Source organism: Hibiscus syriacus, unplaced genomic scaffold (genome assembly GCF_006381635.1).
Source record: "Hibiscus syriacus cultivar Baekdansim isolate YM2019G1 unplaced genomic scaffold, ASM638163v2 tig00112503_pilon, whole genome shotgun sequence".
In the NCBI taxonomy this organism is placed as follows: Eukaryota; Viridiplantae; Streptophyta; class Magnoliopsida; order Malvales; family Malvaceae; genus Hibiscus; species Hibiscus syriacus.
In genome coordinates this window covers 517,906-536,922 of record NW_024063349.1, presented here as the reverse complement: position 1 = coordinate 536,922, position 19,017 = coordinate 517,906, and the positions used below count along the sequence as shown (strand labels likewise).

Below are 19,017 nucleotides of genomic sequence, written 5' to 3'. Positions count from 1 at the left end.
AAAACTTATAGTTCTGAATTTGGGATGTGACAATATATATTCACATAAATTTTTTAAATTATAAGTAATAAAGAGTAGCACTGAAAATTATGACGGCAAAGAGCAACAACAGTTGACCTGAAAATCTAAAGGTTGGCCCAAAAATCTAAAGGTTGACTCGAATTGAAACCGGTCCGAATTGACGCGAAAATCTAATGGTTGACCCAAACCGAAACCAACTGATCCGATATTGATCCAACCTGAAGCCAATTGATTCGATATTAACCCGACCAAAAAACCAATCAATCTGATTTTGACTCGACTCGATAACTGACCCAAACTGAATTTTCATATACCCGAACTGAATCTAAACCGAAGTACTCTAAACCCAAAATAATCCGACCCGAAACTATTCAACCCGAATTCAATCCAAATGACATGATTGTCACCTCTAATCTTGTAATCACCTTAGATTAATGAAAAAATATTAATTAATGCAATTGACAAGGTGCATATTAAGTAACAGATAAATACCAGTAATTATTGAATTTACTGATTGATCTGTTTCGGACCTTTCGATCTCTCTCCTGATCCATAAGCCTGCCTACCAACGTTGGCGAGCAGTCAACTAAACACTTTAGCCATTCAATTTAGGAATGGAGAGAAAATTAATACTAATATATTATAATTAATTAAGATAAACAAAAGGAAACAAATAGCAATAAAACAGTGATAGAAAACGATAAGAGAGCTAAGAGCCTAAGACTTGGAGCAAAACAAGAACAACAACAAAGGGGGGAACATGCATGACCCGGGGTTGGCTCATTGTTGAGTCATTTCAAACATGGAATCGGGGCCACCTCGGCAGTTTCACAGACCATTCACAAGCCCGAGTTACTGTGCTTATTTTCTTGGGGTTGGGTTTTTGCATTGCCCTTTGTACACATATATGGATATATTCCATATATAGGATCACGATCGTATATTTTTGTTGCCACTTTTATTACACAGAGCTGTAATCATGTAACGGTATTTGAAAGGTAGCTGAACTCAGTGGTTGGTGCTGGTGAATTGACTGAGACCCATTGTTGAACCAAATGATGCATATTTGGCTAGTTCTTGGGATAAAAAAGGCCGACCAGATTGATCATTGCTCATTCCAAGGAAGTCCCTTGTCAAGCTTTGATCGAACGAATTAGTGGCCGTGTGCGAGGAGGAAGATGAGCTGCTGCTCATTACACCGAAACTGTTCCCGAAGAACAATGGATTGCTTCTCGTTGAACCCATCTGAGCCGCTTTCTGCAAGAGTGCGGTCGCCGACATAGGAGAAGCAGTAGGCTTGGATTGTTTGTTTTGAGAATCGGAGCATAGAGACGACAGGCTTTCCATTAAACTGCCTTCATTTCCTCCTTCTTCTTTACAGGAAAGATTGTGATTTGACGAAGTTCCACCACCGTCTTCGAATCCAGGAAAGTGTGAAGATGAACCAAAGAGATTGCTTGGAGCCATTTGAACCATCTCAGTCAAACCTGACAAATTCAATAAACACAAATACTTAGTCACAATATACTCAAACAGATTCATTTACAGGAAATTGAGAAGTTTACCTGCTGCAGGCATCCCAGGAAAATCTTGAGGAAAACCAGAAAATCCTTGAGGCAGATTCATAGCATCGTTTCTGAAATTTAAGGTTGAACTTGTTGCTGCAACAGAAGTAAGCCTTGCACTTTCTTCAGCTAAAGCGTCACAAAAGGCTCTATGGGTGATGAAGCTGTCTTTTCTGTTTGGATTAAAACAGACCCAAATTTCAGAAACACAATCAGTTATATTTATTACCTAATCATTAGGTTTGCATTTATGATGCAACGTTGTAAGAAAATTCCCAGAAACGTATAAAAAAATTTTGAAACCTGGAAAATAATGTGCCACAGTCACACTTGTACTCTCTAGTACCACAGGTTTTACAGTGAGCTTTCCAGTCGGATTGAACAGCGTATTTCTTCGAACATTTATCGCACTTCCACTTCTTCTCCCCATGTTTCCTGCTGTAATGTTTCTTTACCCCGGTGAGGTCGCCGAGAGCTCTGGACGGATCGTGGTGAACGCAGGTTTTCTCGGGGCAAATATAAACCTTCTTACGAACTTCTTTGTTGGTTCTTTGCCTCAGCTTCCATGGAAGATTATGTCCCCTGCGATGAAGCTGCAGATTTTGGTCTCTTTGGAAACCTTTCTTGCAGATTTCGCATACGAATCTGTTTGTAGCCATGAGAGTTTTGGGGGATAAAGCAATAACTTCAGCATCTGGATCTATTAAGGCCGGAAACAGAAGATTGGATCGTCAACAAAAACTAAGAAAAGGGTATTATCAAAAGAGAAAGAAAAATCGAATCAAGTTTACCCGGGTTTCCTGGAAGATTTCTCTTCTTCTTAACAGGATTTGGATTAGCTTTAGGGTTAGGGTTTGCATTATTTTGGTCTTGAATGAACCCTCCTGTTGAAGAAGAAGGGATAGAGAAAGCTTCACCAGACATAATTTCTTTCTTCCTCTCCTTTTTTTTAATGTATTTTGCAGCTAAATTCCTAAAAGTGATAGCTTTCAAAAAGGCGAAAAACACAGTAGAAAACAAGGATTTCTCCAAACACAAGCAGATAAATCTTTGGTAATAATATATATTCACTCTCTCAGTTTCTGCCCAAAGAGACAAAGAAAAGCACAACTCAAGCTTAAATCTAAAGGCCTTCCCACAAATATAAACAACTTTAAAACAAAAAACCTTTCGGACTCTTCTTAGTTCTTACAGAAATATCTGGTTTTTAATTATCTCGTTTGATTACAAGAGAAAACACCCAAAAAAAACATGATGACTAAAGAGAATATATATATATATATACCCATCTCTATCTCAATAGTTAATAACCCTTTCTTTTATCTTCCATACACAAACCGCACGATTGTGAAAGTTGGCAAATGTGTGTGCAAGAAGCAAGCCGATGCTTTTGAGTAACCAGTTGAAAAAGTGTATGGGTTTTCGTGTCCTTTCTCTCGTATAGATAGCCTTTTTCAGTTCAATGCTCCATCTAGTAGCAGCAATAAATTTCTTAATATTTTATTGACTTGTGGGGGTTATTATATGTTGTTTTTGTCTAGTGCTTTGAGTGGAGGTTAAAAAGTGAGTTGCCTTTACAGTGATATCGATCAAGATTGAAATGATTTAACCATAATTAAAAGGTAAAAGGCCATTGAAATTGAGGAAGAAGTTGCAGAGAGGGGGAGAAAAAGGAAGAGAAATGAATGAGAGAGATGATAGGACGGTCCGTGATACATGTCTGGGGAGAGGGACCCAGATTTGGACTGTGTGATTCCGATGCTGCACCAGCATCAGCATGCAATGTTGCTGCCAGTGCCACTGATATATCTGTACTTGCCTTTGTTTTTTATTTGTTTACTGACGTTTTTTTTCTTCCTATTGTTATCACTATACTCATGCTCTCCACTTCTGCATCTATAACAGTACTCTTTTGAGTTACTGAATGAGTGCATCATTCACTCAGTATCGTTAAATTTATTTCTTTTTATATTTGTTTAATTATTTTATTTAAAATATACACACACACAAAAAGATAAAAAAAATATTATTATACTACTCTTATCCTTGTGTGCTTTTAAAATATCATACAACTCTGGTCAAAACATTACTGCCGAATAAAATATTACTATTTCAAAATGTAAGATTTATCATATATACTTTGGATTTGTTTATCTCTACCGACTAGAGATATAAATAATCTATTATAAATATAGAAATCAAATAGTATAAATACATAACATTCAAAATGTATCTCATAATTCAATATATATCTTAAAATTCGGTATATCCTAAAAGATTTTCTCAATATCCTTACAAAAATTACAAAGATTATTATATATCTCCAAAATAATTACCAATCATAATTCTAAAGGAGACATGTTCTTATTTGTACACCTAAATATTTAATCACCAAGAATACTTATTTCATAAGAATTCTTAATTAAATAAACTTAATTGTCAAGTAATCTTCGATCACTATAATTATAACAGAATTAAACTAAATTTCTAATCGAAATTTAAATCAATATGTAACCTATATAAATTAACCGAGCGTCTACATTAGGTGAGTTGCCTTTCATGTAGCAATGTCTTTATCTAGGCAGACTTCAACCAGACCCATGAATGGAGTCAGGATTGAACTATGAGAGAGTAAGTTGTTTAATTTTGAAATATGTAGAGTCTTAAAAATAATTAAATCATAAAAATTAAGAGATTAAGGGTTTAATTTCATTAATTTTAAAATTCAGAAGTCTTAGAACGCAATTAAACCATACAAATTTAGGATTAAGACTTAAATCCATTAATTTTAACACTGACAATGTTTTAAAATAATTATATAAAAATATTTTAGGAGGGACAAAGACTTAATTATAATGATTTTAAACTTACTATTGACTTAAGAAATAATTAAACTATCGAAAGGGAGTTACCCTCACACCTATAATTCCATGGATATGTATTAGGTTTAATAAGATATATATATATAGGATGCAAAATTTGAGGCATATTAATAATAGATAATTCGAGCATTTGGCACCATGCATTCGGAGCTTACTTCCACAAAAAAATGATGCCCCTCATTCCTTGGTATCCTATGATTTTTGTTTGAAAAACATGAGTAGAGACACATGCAGACGTAGGGACACGACACACAAACAATATCTCATGTCCCGTTTCTTAGGGTTTCTTCTTCTTTTTTATTTGTTTTGTTTTCAAATATCTAGAAAACCCTAATTATAAGACGATAGATTATGAAGGGAGGGGGATGAGTTTTCATAAATAATATTAATGTATCCGACCAGAAACGACATCCTTCACATTCATCCATTGCATATAGATTCCCGATCTCTGTCCCACTCTGCTACTTATCGGAGCATCAATACCCTATTTCTCTTACTTTATTATTCTCTCCCAACAACTTGTTTGGTAATAATACATCATATTTGCACAAACCAAATTATCTCAGTTGTTAAAGTAATGATCGTTATCCTTAAAAATTCCATATTAAAACACCATAGATTATAAAGGTATTTGAGTTTTCATTGTCAAATAGTTGAGAATTTTTAGAACATATACTACTTATAATCACCTTAGATTAATAATAATAAAAAATACATCATATGATCATATCCAATCACTTTTTTAATTCTCAAAAAATAGATATTGTTCCCTGAAACGCATCGTTTTGTTTTTTAGACCGGGTTCGAAAGGTTTTTTTCCTTCTACCATGGAGCGACGGGAAATGAATGACATCAGTGACATCCTTGAAAATTTTAAATTAATATATATTTTAATTTTTTTATTTTCAATTGATAATTTGTTTTCGCCCCAATATTTTACAAGTTCATTATCTCTTAAAAGTTTATAAGTTCGTTCATCTTAGAATTTTATAAATTCGTTATCTTCTAAAATTTTAAAAGTTTGCCTCATTAACGTATGATCTTACGTGCATCCCTAATCATGATAGAACCAAAATAAAATATTAGAAAGACTTAAATTACTTTACAATAAAAGAATAAAATTTTGTTATATATTTAAATTTAAAAATTGAAAAAAAAAATTATTTGATTAATATTTAAAATTAAAATAATTAAAATATCGTTATATAAAAATATTGGGCCATATCAGTGTCTAAATCCAAGGACCGTGGAGATTGTTATCTGAAAAGATAGATAATTGTCTTTTTTTTATTATTATTATCAAATTACTAATTAAAGTATGTTGCGATCGAGTTTGAATGAATAAAATTTGTGTGTATTCGTTTGTTTATCTTTTAAGATGCATGGTTATGTTTAATTCTTGTTCATTTAAATTTTTTGTATTGTGTTTGTTTATTTTCTAAGGTGTTAATGTTCGTTCGTTCAATGTTCACGAACATATTCATTTAATATTTACGAACATGTTTATTTACCGTTTGTTTAATGTTAGCCAACCAACACTCTTTTGAAAAATGATGAAATTACATCATTAGTCATTAAGTTTCTCGGGCTTCACAATTTTAACTTTAAAATTTATCTTATGTTCAATTTAGTCCTTAATTTCACCAATATTTAAATGTACAAAAATAAAAGGAAAATGAGAGTCGAGTAAACGAGCTTATAAATGAATCGATAAACGATCTTATATGTAACATCCCAAAATACGGGTTAGTGACTAAATCATAAAACTTCAGAGTTTGGTGATTTAAGTGGGATATTTGTATAGTCCGATGATTTGTTCGGAAATATTTCCTGAAAGTTTTTAGTAATTATCCAAAGAATTAAAGGGCAAAATGGTCATTTAACCATTAAATGATTAATTTGTGTTATGTGGAGGATATATATATGAGGAAAGGGATAAGAAGAATATATATTCTTCTCCTCTTTTTCTTCCATACGAGAGAAAGCCATAGCAAATGTAAGGGTTTTCTGATTTGTTGGTTATTTGTTAAATTAAAGGTTAGGTTTTGATCATTAGATGATAACTAAGCTTAAGGAAAGCTTAAGTTGTCTTATAATCAAAAGATGAAGAAGTTATAAGAGATTTAAGAAAATGAGTTTTTATATGAAATCTTGAAATAGAGTTGATAAGTTGAATTTGAAGTTAAATTTGACTTGTCATCATGATAATTAAGGAATATGAAGTGTTAGAATTGTATTTAGAACATATTGAAATTTGAGTATGATTCTTGAATTTCATATGAAATAGGATTTTGAAGTTATAGATGATTTTCATGGATATAAGTTGGTTTAAGTAATGGTAGTTGAGTTTAATGACATGATAGGGGTTTAAAATAGAAGAATTAAGTGAAAATTGATGATTTTTGGGCTTAAAATACAATTTCTGGGCATAGGGAATCGATACCCTATGAAGGGAATCGATTCCCCTTCTAGAACGAGAAAATTTCCAGTATCTCCAGGGGGTATCGATTCCCCATGGGGGGTATCGATTCCCCCTAAAGGAAAAATGAAATTGGGTTCAAGAATCTGGCTTAAGTTGTTAACATTAAGTTTAAGGTTTAGGCTTCTGATAGTTGTTTTGAAATGTTATATTTATGTAGATATTGAGCCTAAACAAGTTCCGGAATAATCAAAGGATTATAATCAAATCAAAGCAAGGCTAAGGTGAGGGCAATTTTAATTGTACTTATATTATTGAACATTGGCTTGCGATGAGCTAGTGATGGAGTTACTATGGTAAAAAGTGACTCTTAAAATATTAATTGATTTGTGATTCTTATATATGCATGAATACATGAAATGGGTATAGGTTATTATATATGTTATATGATATGCATAGACATAAGAGCATGAAACATAAAATATATGATATGATATACATGATTATATGCATATGTGATATATGCTATGAGACATGATCAATGTGAAATGAGATAAGTTATGTGAATATATGAAATGATATATGAATATGCAATACATGATACATGTGATATGATATGAAATACATGGTTACACATACATGTGATATGTGACAGAAAAGAAAGAACAAGTGATGAGAAAAGTATTCATCGTAAATGCCCATAGTATATGAAACGAGAGCTATAGGTATAGTTGGCATGCCAAGAGTCGAGGGTATTGTAGTCCTTCGGGACGTAGTGGTCCTACGGGACATATATAGCAGTCCTTCGGGACAAATACTGAACAAATGTTCGGTGCCCCATGAGGAAAATTATACAAGCTGTGGTGACAGTATTGGTGCACAACCTCAATATACTCACATACCTCTATTCTCAATAATATACATGGGCAACAACAACGACAATTGAAATATAAATTAAAGTGAAAGTGATGCATAAAGGTAAGTTTCATGTGTGCATGACTTGGTTATATATGTCATAGGAAATATATCCATGCATATTGAAATATCATGATCAAATGGTAAGAATGCATATTCATGAAACTATTGTTACATGTTTATTTATGGTCTCACTAAGTCTATGACTTAGCGTGTAAGTGATTTACACGTAGGTACCAAGAAACGTGAAGAGCAAGAATAGAAGTGGCAATGATAGTATTTTTACTAGAAGATCAGATCAGAAGTAATCGACAAAGTATGTATTTTGTTGTGTATAGAGTGTTGGCATGTAATAAGTCGTTAATTATGAGCACTCTGATCGAGTTTGTATTTTGTAGTCTCTTCTATGTAAATTAAAGTATTTTGTTTTAAATAAAGTTTTAAATTTCCCGGGAATTTTCTTTAAGTGTCAAGGTTTTAAAAGTCAATGTGACACCTCGGACTCGTATTCGGGTCGGGTACGGGTTGGGGTGTTATAGTTAATGGTATCAAAGCTAAGGTTTAGTCGATTCTCGGCATAAACCGGAGTCTAGAGTATTTTATAAGGTATACATGCCAATAAAATAGTTAAAACTTCTGATCTGATGGAATAATAAGTATGTTGTTTTGCTAATAGAACGATATGTTTATTCTTAATAGATGTCCGTACATGATAGTTATAGAAGTCAAGCGGGAGATGATCGGCCTGCTGAGAGCAGTAATTCACCTGCCCTAGCCAGGCAAGGTAAAGAACAGACACCCTCTGGAGTGCCTGTGAATGATCAAGATGTATTCTTTAAAACTTTAGACGCGGTATTGACGCGTTTTCAACCTCCTGTTACTTCAACTACAAAAATGAATGTTGCAAAAGAGTTGAAGGGTTTAGGAGCTCCAGAGTTTAAAGGGGAAGCTGATGAATGTTCTGTTACTGCGGACCTTTGGCTTAATGATGTGAAAATCATGCTTGAGGGACTTCATTGTTTCGATGCTGACAAGTTGGATGGAGTCGTCTCCTTGCTTCGAGGGCAAGCGAGAATTTGGTGGACCAACGTTACATTGAGAATGTCTGATGATCAAGTAACTTGGTCTTTGTTTTTAGAAGAATTCAAACATAAGTACATCGGAGATCAATTTGTTTGACAAATGAAGCAAGAGTTCATGAATCTGAAACAATGGAATCGTACTGTATATGAGTACGAGTGTGAATTCAATAAGTTGAGCCGCTTTGCTGCCGAGCTTGTTCCTACTGAGAAGGATGCTTGTGAGTGGTTCGTAGAGGGGTTACGTCCTCGGTTGAAGGAGATGTTGATTGTATTGAATCTATCCTCATTTCAAGAGGTAGTCAATCATGCCAAAGCTTTGGAAAGAGCTCAGAATGAGAGATTTGAAAATTCAAGGACTCAAACAGTTAAGAGAACGGGTGCTTCTTCGAGTTCCACACTGTAAAAAAGAGGTAGAGATGCTGGTTCTCGACCTCAAGCTAGATCGGAGTTAGTGGTATCCTCAGCTAGAGGATTAAATCCGATAAGAGGAAGACAAACTCAGTCAGCAGGATCTGGAACTGGGAGATTTAACCAGAGTCAAGACAGACAATGCCCACATTGTGGAAAAAATCATTCTGGGATATGTAGAAGGATTTCTGGAGCTTGCTTTAGATGTGGGGAGACCGGACATTTTGTTCGGGATTGTCCTAGAGTAGTCGATGAATCTGCACAGCCATAGAGGTCTATTTCTTCAGGCCAAAGGGGAAGAGGTAGAGGTAGAGGAAGAAATCAGTCAGAGTCCTCTGCTCAACAAGAGATACGTTCCACTGCTCGAGTGTACAATCTCAGGACCAATGAAGATCGGGATGATTCGAAAATTATAACAGGTACCTTTCTGCTGTTTGATAAACATGTTACGGTATTGATCGATCCGGGGTCTACATATTCATACATTACTAGTAAGTTAGTGAGAGAATTGAGCATTCCGTTAGAAGCTACTAGTAATGAAATGATAGTTACGAATCCATTAGGACACAGTGCTCGGGTAAATATGGTGAGTCGAGGGTGTCCTATACGAATTCAGGGAATTGAATTCCCTGCTAATTTGATGAAATTACCTTTTGAAGAATTTGAAGTGATACTGGGAATGGATTGGTTATATCGTTATTATGCTAATGTCGATTGTAGACTGAAAAGAGTAACGTTGAGAAGTCCAAAAGAGGTAGAAATCATTGTATTTAGTGAAGGGTGGAATCCATTGGCGAATGTGATCTCAGTGATGACGGCAAAGAAGTTACTGTTACAAGGATGTCAAGGGTTCATTGCTAGTGTGTTGGATGTAAGAGCCAAAGACAAAGAGATGGAAGAAATTCCTATCGTTAGAGAGTTCTCTGATATATTCCCTGCAAAATTGCCAGGTTTACCTCCGGACAGAGAGGTAGAATTTCAGATTGAGATAATGCCGGGAACAGCGCCCATTGCAATGGCGCCATACAGAATAGCTCCAAAAGAGTTGCAAGAGTTAAAGATTCAATTACAAGAATTGCTGGACAAAGGTTTTATTAGACCAAGTGTATCACCTTGGGGAGCTCCAGTTTTGTTTGTTAAGAAGAAGGACGGTTCAATGCGTCTCTGCATTGACTACAGGCAACTCAATAAAGTGACTATCAAGAATAAATATCCACTTCCTCGAATCGATGACTTATTTGATCAATTAAAAGGAGCTTCAGTGTTCTCAAAAATCGATCTACGTTCGGGTTATCATCAATTAAAGATTCAAGAGAAAGATGTTCCAAAGACGGCGTTTAGAACAAGATATGGTCACTATGAGTTTATTGTAATGCTGTTTGGAGTTACGAATGCACCGGCTGCTTTCATGGATTTAATGAACAGAAATTTTCAATCCTATTTGGATCAGTTCGTAGTGGTTTTCATTGATGATATTTTAATATATTCAAAGTCAGAGGAAGAGCATAGTTCTCATTTGAGGACTGTCTTGCAGAATTTACGAGATAAGAAGCTTTATGCTAAATTCTCTAAATGTGAATTCTGGTTGAATGAAGTGACATTTCTTGGGCATGTAATTTCTGCAGAAGGAGTTCGAGTGGATCCTCAAAAGATTAGAGCTTTTCTGGAGTGGGAAGTTCCAAGAAATGTGTCAGAAGTCCGAAGTTTTCTGGGGTTAGTTGGTTATTATCGAAGGTTTGTTAAAAACTTTTCAATAATAGCATTACCCCTAACTAAGCTGTTGAGAAAGGAAGTAAAATTTACTTGGACTCAAGAATGCCAAGAGAGTTTTGAAAAGTTAAAGAAGATTTTGATAGAAGCTCCAGTATTAGTTCAACCTGAGTCTGGCAAGGATTTTGTAGTGTATAGTGATACGTCTCATAATGGCTTGGGATGTGTGTTAATGCAAGAAGGCAAGGTGGTGGCCTATGCTTCACGACAATTAAAGCCGCATGAGAAGAATTATCTGACACACGATCTGGAGATGGCTGCAGTAGTGTTTGCTCTTAAGATCTGGCGTCACTACTTGTATGGTGAAAAATGCTACTTGTATACAGATCACAAGAGTTTAAAGTACTTGATGACCCAGAAAGAGTTGAACTTAAGACAGAGAAGATGGGTAGAATTTCTCAAGGATTATGATGTTGTGATTGATTTTCATCCCGGAAAAGCAAACGTGGTAGCTGATGCCTTAAGTCGAAAGACGTTTGCAGCCTTACGAACTATGGATGCTAAACTATCATTAGGCGGAGATGGTGCAATTTGTGCGGAATTAACTATCAAACCATCATGGTTAGATCGAATTAAAGAATTGCAAGCCAAAGATGAAAAGTGTTCAAAGAAGTTGAAGCAAATAAAGAATGGAGAATATACAGATTATGAGATGAAAACTAATGGGAACCTATATTATCAAGGGAGGCTAGTGATTCCAGATGTTAATGAATTAAAGAATGATTTATTAATGGAAGCTCACTGTAGTCCATTAACGATGCATTCAGGAGGAAACAAAATGTATATAGATCTCAAGTGTCGATATTGGTGGCCGGGAATGAAGAAAGACATTACGGAATTTGTATCAAAATGTTTGATTTGTCAGCAAGTTAAAGCTGAGCATCAGGTTCCGTCGGGACTGTTACAATCAATTTCAATTCCTCAATGGAAATGGGAGAATGTAACAATGGATTTTTTGACGGGGTTGCCTTTAACTCCGAACAAAAGAGATTCAATATGGGTGATTGTAGACAGGTTGACTAAGTCAGCTCATTTTATTCCGGTACGAACTGATTTCTCTATGGATAAATATGCTGAGTTGTATATCAGAGAGATTATACGGTTACATGGTGTACCTGTTTCCATAGTTTCTGATCGGGATCCTAGATTCACGTCACGATTTTGGAAGTCTTTACATGGATCATTAGGCACAAGACTGAATTTTAGCACAGCGTTTCATCCTCAGACAGATGGTCAGTCTGAGTGAACTATCCAAATTCTGGAGGATATGTTAAGAGCTTGTGTTATTGAATTTAAAGGATCATGGGAAAAATATTTGCCACTTGCTGAATTTGCATACAACAATAGTTATCAGTCAAGCATCAAAATGGCTCCCTATGAAGCTTTATATGGAAGAAGATGTCGTACGCCCTTGAATTGGTATGAACTTAAGGATAGAGAAGTTATTGGTCCTGAGTTGATTCAGGAAATGGAAGAGAAAGTCCAAGTAATTCAGAATAATCTGAAAGCTGCAGCTGATAGACAGAAATCATATGCTGATTTAAAAAGGAAAGAAATTGAGTTTCAAATCGGAGATAAAGTGTTCTTGAAAGTGTCTCCGTGGAAGAAAGTATTGAGATTTGGACGTAAAGGAAAATTGAGTCCTTGGTTTATTGGACCATATGAAATCGTTAAGAGAGTAGGAACAGTGGCATATCAATTAGCTTTGCCACTTGAAATGGAGAAAATTCACAACGTCTTTCATGTCTCCATGCTTAGGAAATATCGATCCGATCCATCTCATATAGTGACTACCGAAGAGATCGAGGTTCAATCAGATTTGACTTATGAGGAAGAACCTGTTCAAATATTGGCTCACGAAGTCAAGCAATTAAGGAACAAGACTATTCCATTAGTCAAAGTGATGTGGAGAAATCACAAGGTGGAAGAAGCGACGTGGGAACGAGAAGAAGACATGAAGATTCAATACCCCTATCTCTTTGTACAATGAAAATTCGAGGATGAATTTTTTTTTTAGGGGGAAAGATTTGTAACATCCCAAAATACGAGTTAGTGACTAAATCATAAAACTTCAGAGTTTGGTGATTTAAGTGGGATATTTGTATAGTCCGATGATTTGTTCGGAAATATTTCTTGAAAGTTTTTAGTAATTATCCAAAGAATTAAAGGGCAAAATGGCCATTTAACCATTAAATGATTAATTTGTGTTATGTGGAGGATATATATATGGGGGAAAGGGATAAGAAAAATATATCTTATTCTCCTCTTTTTCTTCCATACGAGAGAAAGCCATAGCAAAGGTAAGGGTTTTCTGATTTGTTGGTTATTTGTTAAATTAAAGGTTAGGTTTTGATCATTAGATGATAACTAAGCTTAAGGAAAGTTTAAGTTGTCTTATAATCAAAATATGAAGAAGTTATAAGAGATTTAAGAAAACGAGTTTTTATATGAAATCTTGAAATAGAGTTGATAAGTTGAATTTGAAGTTAAATTTGACTTGTCATCATGATAATTAAGGAATATGAAGTGTTAGAATTGTATTTAGAACATATTGAAATTTGAGTATGATTCTTGAATTTCATATGAAATAGGATTTTGAAGTTATAGATGATTTTCATGGATATAAGTTGGTTTAAGTGATGGTAGTTGAGTTTAATGACATGATAGGGGTTTAAAATAGAAGAATTAAGTGAAAATTGATGATTTTCGGGCTTAAAATACAATTTCTGGGCATAGGGAACCGATACCCTATGAAGGGAATCGATTCCCCTTCTAGAACGAGAAAATTTCCAGTATGTCCAGGGGGTATCGATTCCCCATGGGGGGGTATCGATTCCCCCTAAAGGAAAAATGAAATTGGGTTCAAGAATCTGGCTTAAGTTGTTAACATTAAGTTTAAGGTTTAGGCTTCTGATAGTTGTTTTGAAATGTTATATTTATGTAGATATTGAGCCTAAACAAGTTCCGGAATAATCAAAGGATTATAATCAAATCAAAGCAAGGCTAAGGTGAGGGCAATTTTAATTGTACTTATATTATTGAACATTTGCTTGCGATGAGCTAGTGATGGAGTTACTATGGTAAAAAGTGACTCTTAAAATATTAATTGATTTGTGATTCTTATATATGCATGAATACATGAAATGGGTATAGGTTATTATATATGTTATATGATATGCATAGACATAAGAGCATGAAACATAAAATATATGATATGATATACATGATTATATACATATGTGATATATGCTATGAGACATGATCAATGTGAAATGAGATAAGTTATGTGAATATATGAAATGATATATGAATATGCAATACATGATACATGTGATATGATATGAAATACATGGTTACACATACATGGGGTATGTGACAGAAAAGAAAGAACAAGTGATGAGAAAAGTATTCATCGTAAATGCCCATAGTATATGAAACGAGAGCTATAGGTATAGTTGGCATGCCAAGAGTCGAGGGATTGTAGTGGTCCTACGGGACATATATAGCAGTCCTTTGGGACGAATACTGAACAAATGTTCGGTGCCCCATGAGGGAAATTATACGAGCTGTGGTGACAGCATTGGTGCACAACCTCAATATACTCACATACATCTATTCTCAATAATATACATGGGCAACAACAACGACAATTGAAATATAAATTAAAGTGAAAGTGATGCATGAAGGTAAGTTTCATGTGTGCATGACTTGGTTATATATGTCATAGGAAATATATCCATGCATATTGAAATATCATGATCAAATGGTAAGAATGCATATTCATGAAACTATTGTTACATGTTTATTTATGGCCTCACTAAGTCTATGACTTAGCGTGTAAGTGATTTACACGTAGGTACCAAGAAACGTGAAGAGCAAGAATAGAAGTGGCAATGATAGTATTTTTACTAGAAGATCAGATCAGAAGTAATCGACAAAGTATGTATTTTGTTGTGTATAGAGTGTTGGCATGTAATAAGTCGTTAATTATGAGCACTCTGATCGAGTTTGTATTTTGTAGTCTCTTCTATGTAAATTAAAGTATTTTGTTTTAAATAAAGTTTTAAATTTCCCGGGAATTTTCTTTAAGTGTCAAGGTTTTAAAAGTCAATGTGACACCTCGGACTCGTATTCGGGTCGGGTACGGGTTGGGGTGTTACATTATAAATGAGCCAATAATTGAACTTGTTCATGAACATAAACGAATCGATAAACGATCTTATAAATGAGCCAATAATTGAACTTTTTCATGAACATAAACGAATCAAACACACTTGTATTCGTGTTCGTTCATTTATTAAATGAACATAAAAAATTTGTTCATATATGTTTATTTAATGAACGTAAATGAATGTTGTACGAACAGTTAATGAACAGTTCGTTAAATACTTTGTTCATTTACATCTAGAAGTGTTCAATCGGTTGGTTCGGTTAACTAACCGAATCGAACTAACCAAAATTCACTAATAAATTTTTTTTCCCTTTAACTGTTAGTCAAACCAAATACATTTTTGAAAATTTTTATCCGAATCAAATAAATTTTGGTTAATTCAATCAATTAATTGAATTAATTGAAATTTTTTATAAATTTGAATTTATTAGAGGTGTTTTTTTCTTCATTTAGGTTAAAATTTGATTGGGTATTGAAAGTTTAATAGGTCTAGTGATGAAAAAAAAACCTGTGGATCTTAACTCATAAAGGTTTTGAACTTAAAATATATATGTAATATATATAAAATATTAAATATTTAATAATTTTGATTAATTAATCGATTTCAAACTAAATTAACTAATAACCGAATTTAAAAAAAAAGCTTAACCATTAACCGCAAATTATTCAGTCGATTAATTAAATTAAATTTCAGTTTGATCAGTTAAGATCGAACAATGAACATCCCTATTTACAACCCTATTTTTAGCTCAAGTCGGGTTTAATTTTTTGAGATTATTATGATTTAAAAGAAATCATGCTTTTTAGGAAAGAATTTTTTAATATATTACTTGAAATATGGTTCATAAACAAATTTAAATGTGAATTTCTTTCATAGACTGGAAGATTTCCAATTTGTAAATGGCACCATCTCAATTATAAAATTAGTTTGCTTTAGACAAATATATTTGCTTTCTTATGTTTCGAGCTAAATGAAGACTTTAAAATGCCCATCGATTGAAATATATGTATTTCCCATCATGTTAACATGCAAAAATATTTAGGTGTACCACATAATTTACGACATTTTTCATTTTATTAATATAACCACTATATTAAATTCATTAATCGATTCATTCAGATCGAATACTATAGAGACAATGCCGAAAAACATAAAATGTTGAAATCTTTGAATGGTGTGAGAAGTTACATCGTGATTCACAAGAAAGGTTCTTTTTCACGTGTATTCTTAAAATAAAAGTAAACAGGAAGATTATTTATTGATTTTTTTTTGTATTAATAAAGTTATAAAACTTAAAAATACACAACTAATAAAACATGCACGGTTCTCACGTGGGCTGTATTTACTAGCTATTATACGAATGACAATAAGGAATTCAAATACATTTGTTAGTCTTGCCAAAGATTTTCAATTTGCTTGTGGTTTAAGCCCCTCGTATCAAAACATTTTTCCTGCCATGCTCACCAAACCACCATATACTTCCTTTACCAGATTACAGAACAAATAATATTATATTGAGATTACAGAACAATTTGATATCACGATTGAATAATTTTCTAGATTTTTTAAAGAGATTCAAAATTAGACTCTAGACAAGGATTAAATTAAAATTCTTCTCACGTCATAATCAATCTAGCAAAATTCAACTTAACATCTAGCATAATATGTAAGGTTCAATTCGCACGACAACTAAACTTGTAAGAGCATATAATGACCCAAAATTCTAAGTTAAACCGAACCATATAACCATATTACATCAAACGGTGGGCTTGACTAGGATTATTGGGTTAAGATTTGTTTTAAGTGAGAGAAATAGGGCTAAATAGAGTAAAAAGGGTTTAGATTACATGTGAGAGTCGGGGAATTTGGGGTGCAATTTGCCTTTTTGATAAAAACATGAGCAACACTCCTAAGCCCAACAAGCTAACCATCTTTAGGAGTGAACAACATTCGACTCGACTCGAAAAATTGATCTTTTCAACTCGATTCAAAAAATTTAAACTTGAATTGACTTCTAATTGTAATTTCATAAATTCGACTTAACTCGAAAAAATTTCAAATTCGAATCGAGTTATAAAATAGAACTCAAATTACTCAAAATTTTTAGTAATTAGTAGATTAGTTTTAAGTTTGAGTTGAATCCCTCAACTTTGTATGATATATGTGTATCACATATATAATATATATATATATATATATATATATATATATATATATATATATATATATATATATATATATATATATGATTATAGAAAATTGTTAAATTAGAATCAAATAGTATTATAATATTATAAGTATTTACAATTAAATTTAAACAGAAACTCGAACAACTCTACTTGACTCGACTTGACTCGAATTTTATAAACTCGAATTAACTCAAAAAACATTTAAACAAGTTTGAATTATAAAATAGGGTCTACTCAAATAACTCGAAATTTTTTTACTCAACTCGATTAAATGCTCACCCCTACATACAATAAACTAACAACTTAGTTCTAAACTTCAGTTTTTTTTTTGGTTAGTTCAACAATCAACATGAGAAGAAAATATCTTCAATAATATTCCCCCCATCACTTTTCTTCTTCCGCTTGAGTTTGTAAACCAGTGTTTGATATTTCTCCAGACACATAAACATTGAGCTTTCTTTGGAGATCAACAAAGCAACCAACCAATGGTTTGTGAAGATATCATTAACATAATCTGTAACATCTTCGATTTTTTTATTTGAATTTTTTTCCGAATCCGATGATAAAAAAACATTTTGAGAATTAAAGTAATTTTTTTTAATATTATAAAAAATGATATTATACCTGATTAAAAAGAAAATATAATTGATGGAATCACCACCGATCTTTATAATTAAACCAAATAGCGGGTGTTACAATTATGGTGTATCTTCAATTATCAGTCTTTATTTGAAGATACCAACAATAGATAGACTCCTATTGAGTCAAAGAGTAATATATCTTTGTTTAGGTTCCATTAAACTATGGAGATTAGAGAATAAAGAATTGAAATGTTTAAAGTTAGATTCACGACGATTTGAGGGGGTTTTTTTAATTAAATGAACAAATTGATTAATATTCAGGAGGTGAAATGAGTTCGGTATAAAAATTTAGAACTTGTCAGTCACCATCGATGATGACTCACGGTGGTCGATGCAATGACTATTCGTGGTGAACGATGGTCAAAATATGAGTAGATTGAGAGGCGTGGGAAAAAAAGAAAGAAGAAGAAAAATAGTTATATAGGAATCCAATATGATGTCATTTTGTTGTAGATTTAACTTTTCAAAACGACATCATTTTAGTGTCGTTTATCGTTTCATATCGTGGTCACATATTTAATAACAGAGTGATCAAAACAGAAATAATTCAAAAAGTAAGTAACAAAATTGAGATTTTTTAAAGTTTAATGATCAAAATAAAAGTGAAAAATTGTAATTATAAATTATTTAATTTATCCTAATTTCATTTAAAAACCAATCATATATTTTCCAACCCCTAAGCTTTTAAAAATAAAAAAACTCCTTTTATCTCTTATATTTTCCCCATATTTCTTAATTATCTTCCACTTTATATTGTTAACATTTTCTATTAGTTTTCACCGCCAGGATGGATATCCCATATCTAGTTTTAATAATATTACTCAATAATTAAAATTTTACTGTTTTCTGGTAAATATGAACCATTTATTCTAATACAATAACTTATGGAATGAGAATACTTCTACTTAAGTTGCGTAAACACACAATGGTCGGATTGCGTGGGACTCGATTAC

The 19,017-nt window shown here is 33.0% G+C and overlaps 1 protein-coding gene across 1 annotated transcript; it reads right to left on the bottom strand.

Annotated features, from left to right (window-relative positions):
* Nucleotides 1-528: 528 nt before the first annotated feature.
* Nucleotides 529-2,879, bottom strand: LOC120180953 (zinc finger protein JACKDAW-like). Its single transcript, XM_039186221.1, has 5 exons — nucleotides 2,378-2,879; nucleotides 1,890-2,286; nucleotides 1,587-1,759; nucleotides 1,219-1,508; nucleotides 529-540 (listed from the first exon to the last, which is right to left on the bottom strand). The coding sequence occupies exons 1-5, from the start codon at nucleotides 2,508-2,510 to the stop codon at nucleotides 529-531; spliced, it is 1,005 nt and encodes a 334-aa protein (XP_039042152.1). The 5' UTR covers nucleotides 2,511-2,879.
* Nucleotides 2,880-19,017: the final 16,138 nt, after the last annotated feature.

What these genes read in the sequence shown, in the direction of transcription:
- LOC120180953 (XM_039186221.1), bottom strand. Translation starts at nt 2,510, where the DNA reads ATGTCTGGTGAAGCTTTCTCTATCCCTTCTTCTTCAACAGGAGGGTTC. An exon ending in TGTGGCACATTATTTTCCAG is followed by an intron (nt 1,760 to 1,889) that starts GTTTCAAAATTT and finishes TAATCCAAACAG; the next exon opens with AAAAGACAGCTTCATCACCC. An exon ending in TCCTGGGATGCCTGCAGCAG is followed by an intron (nt 1,509 to 1,586) that starts GTAAACTTCTCA and finishes TGAATTTGTCAG; the next exon opens with GTTTGACTGAGATGGTTCAA.